General features: G+C 40.4%; 1 protein-coding gene across 1 annotated transcript; it reads left to right on the plus strand.

Annotated features, from left to right (window-relative positions):
• The first annotated feature begins 885 nt into the window (after positions 1-885).
• Positions 886-1,839, plus strand: LOC107462696 (uncharacterized). Its single transcript, XM_016081328.1, has 2 exons — positions 886-1,315; positions 1,397-1,839. The coding sequence occupies exons 1-2, from the start codon at positions 886-888 to the stop codon at positions 1,837-1,839; spliced, it is 873 nt and encodes a 290-aa protein (XP_015936814.1).
• Positions 1,840-2,570: the final 731 nt, after the last annotated feature.

Below are 2,570 nucleotides of genomic sequence, written 5' to 3' on the forward strand. Positions count from 1 at the left end.
GTGTATGGATATGAGAAGGCCCAGTATGCAATGGTCAGGGACTACGGAGAAAACCTCTTGAAGTGTAATCCGGGTTCAACAGTTAGAATTGGAACCATCCCCCAACCAGATGGGGAGGTGATCTTTCAGAGGATGTAAGTATGTCTTAGTGGGTGCAAAAATGGTTTTAAGGCAGGGTGTAGGCAACTGATTGGTTTAGATGGTGCGTTCCTTAAAACACAAACTGGAGGCCAGATTTTATCCGCAGTGGGTCAGGACGCAAATCATCACATCTATGTTATAGCATGGGCAATTGTGGATGTCGAAAACACAGAGAACTGGAGGTGGTTTCTGGAGCTACTCCATGAGGACTTCGGAGACTATAAAGAAAACAAATGGTGCTTCATGAGCGACATGCAGAAGGTAAATATAAATTGCTACTCCATGCCCTTTCATAGTATACTCTATTAGTAGAACAGTTCTTAAGGTGTAGCCTATTGCTAGTTAATGTAAGTTGTTCGTTAATGAGTCCACATGTTGGTCTGAATAGATGTGAACTGACTGATTATACTGATTATTTCTTAGTATTCTTTATTGGTAATATGACTCAGGGACTATTATGTGTCACGAATTGTAACTCAGGAACTATTATGTGTCAAGATTTGTAACTCAATGACTCTTATGTGTCACGATTTGTAACTCAGGGACTATTATGTATCACTAAGTGTATCTGATTCACATGCAGGGCCTACTTTCTGCAGTCCAGGAGGTAATGCCTCATGTCCACCATAGGTTCTACGTGTGGCACTTATGGACAAATTTTAACAAGCAGTGGAAGGATTTAGAGTTAAGGGGTTACTTTGGGAATGCGCACGATCAACAACTTATCAAGATTTCTCTGACAATATGAAGAAGATTAAGAAAATTAATGAAGAGGCCTGGAATTACCTGAACAAGTGGCCTATGGAGTCGTGGACAAAGTCAGCATTTAGTCATGTTCCTAAACTTGATAATATCTGCAATAACGCTTGCGAGGTTTTTGATGCAAGAATTAAGGAAGCAAGGGCCAAACCAATCATCACGCTACTTGAGGAGGTCAAAATGTTTGTCATGAGACCAATCGCTAAAAACAAAGTTAAGTTATCCAACCATGTGGGAAAGCTACCACCAGTGGTTCAAAGTAGGTTGGACAAGATCAGGAAGGAGTCTAAAAGTTGGATGCCAATCTGGACTGGGGATGATAAGTATGAGAAGTTTGAAGTGTATGGTCATCCAACTAACATGGTAGTGGATTTGGGCAAGCGACTCTGCACATGTCAATTTTGGATGCTAACAGGTAATTAAGAAGCCTTTAGGACCTGTGTATTTACAATTTATTAAATAATTTGATAACACATTACTTTGTTAATTACTTTAGGAATGCCCTGTGTGCATGCGTGTGCAGCACTCGCTAGGGTGAATAAGAAACCTGAAGATTTCTGTCATAAGTGGCTCACCATGGATGCATATAGAGACACTAATGCACATTATGTAAATCCATTGCCTGGACAATCTCTTTGGAAAAAATCTGAGCAGAATAGACCACAAGATCCAAAGAAAAAGAAGAAGACTGGACCACTAACAAATAAAAGGAGAAAGAATGCAGATGAGGGTAATGGAGGAAGCAAGAAATCTAAGGTGACTGGGATTCTAAAGAGACAACTAAAACCATTTACTTGCAAATACTATCTACAAAAGGGGCACACAAAGAGGGGTTGTCAAAAAAAGAGAGCAGCTGATGTTGCTCAAGCTCTTGCAGATGCAGTTGCAGCTGCAGCTGCTGCTAACACAAAGCCCACTGCACAAGAAAATGTTGTTTAAGAACCTACTCAAGCTCCTCCAGATGCACCTACTTAGACTCATCCAGAAGCACCTTCTCAAGCTGCTCCACAAGCCCCTGCTCAGGCACCTGCACCAGTTGATGCCCAGGTGGTTGAGATCGACCTCTCCCAGCCAAACTACTCTGATGCACAACAGTCCCAACATAGTCAAGAGGTAGTTGCATTTAGTTTCACAACTCATACTTAAAATTGTTGTGCACATTCAACTGAATTTATGTCCTACTGAAACAGGATCCACCTGCGAGGCCATCCAAGTTGCAGACCAGAAGGAGGTCCTCCATACCACCATCAGGATCAATCACTATGGATCCACTACAAGGAGCAAGCTTAGCCACATCTTTCAGACTGGCCAACTTTCTGAAATTTGTCCCAACACCTGGCTTTAAGCCACCAAATAAGAACAAATGAAGATGTACCTGATCTGTGCAGCCTATTTTAGATGAAACTTTGAATCTTTTTGTGAATCTTACTTTTTGTTTTATGGGCTGAATTTATGGCAGTAGACTTTTACTATATTTGAATACAATATGACAATGATGGCACTCTGTGTCCTTTATCTAAGGTGTATTTTGGAATTAGAACTACTCTTTACTTTTCTGGAGAGTTGTCATTACTATGGCAAGATTATTGTTACTTTTGTTAAAACTTATTGGTATGGTTATTATTATTATGACAATTTCTTCCAGCTTCAATTATGCTACTTCAGATGCA

Source organism: Arachis duranensis, chromosome 8 (genome assembly GCF_000817695.3).
Source record: "Arachis duranensis cultivar V14167 chromosome 8, aradu.V14167.gnm2.J7QH, whole genome shotgun sequence".
Taxonomy (NCBI): Eukaryota; Viridiplantae; Streptophyta; class Magnoliopsida; order Fabales; family Fabaceae; genus Arachis; species Arachis duranensis.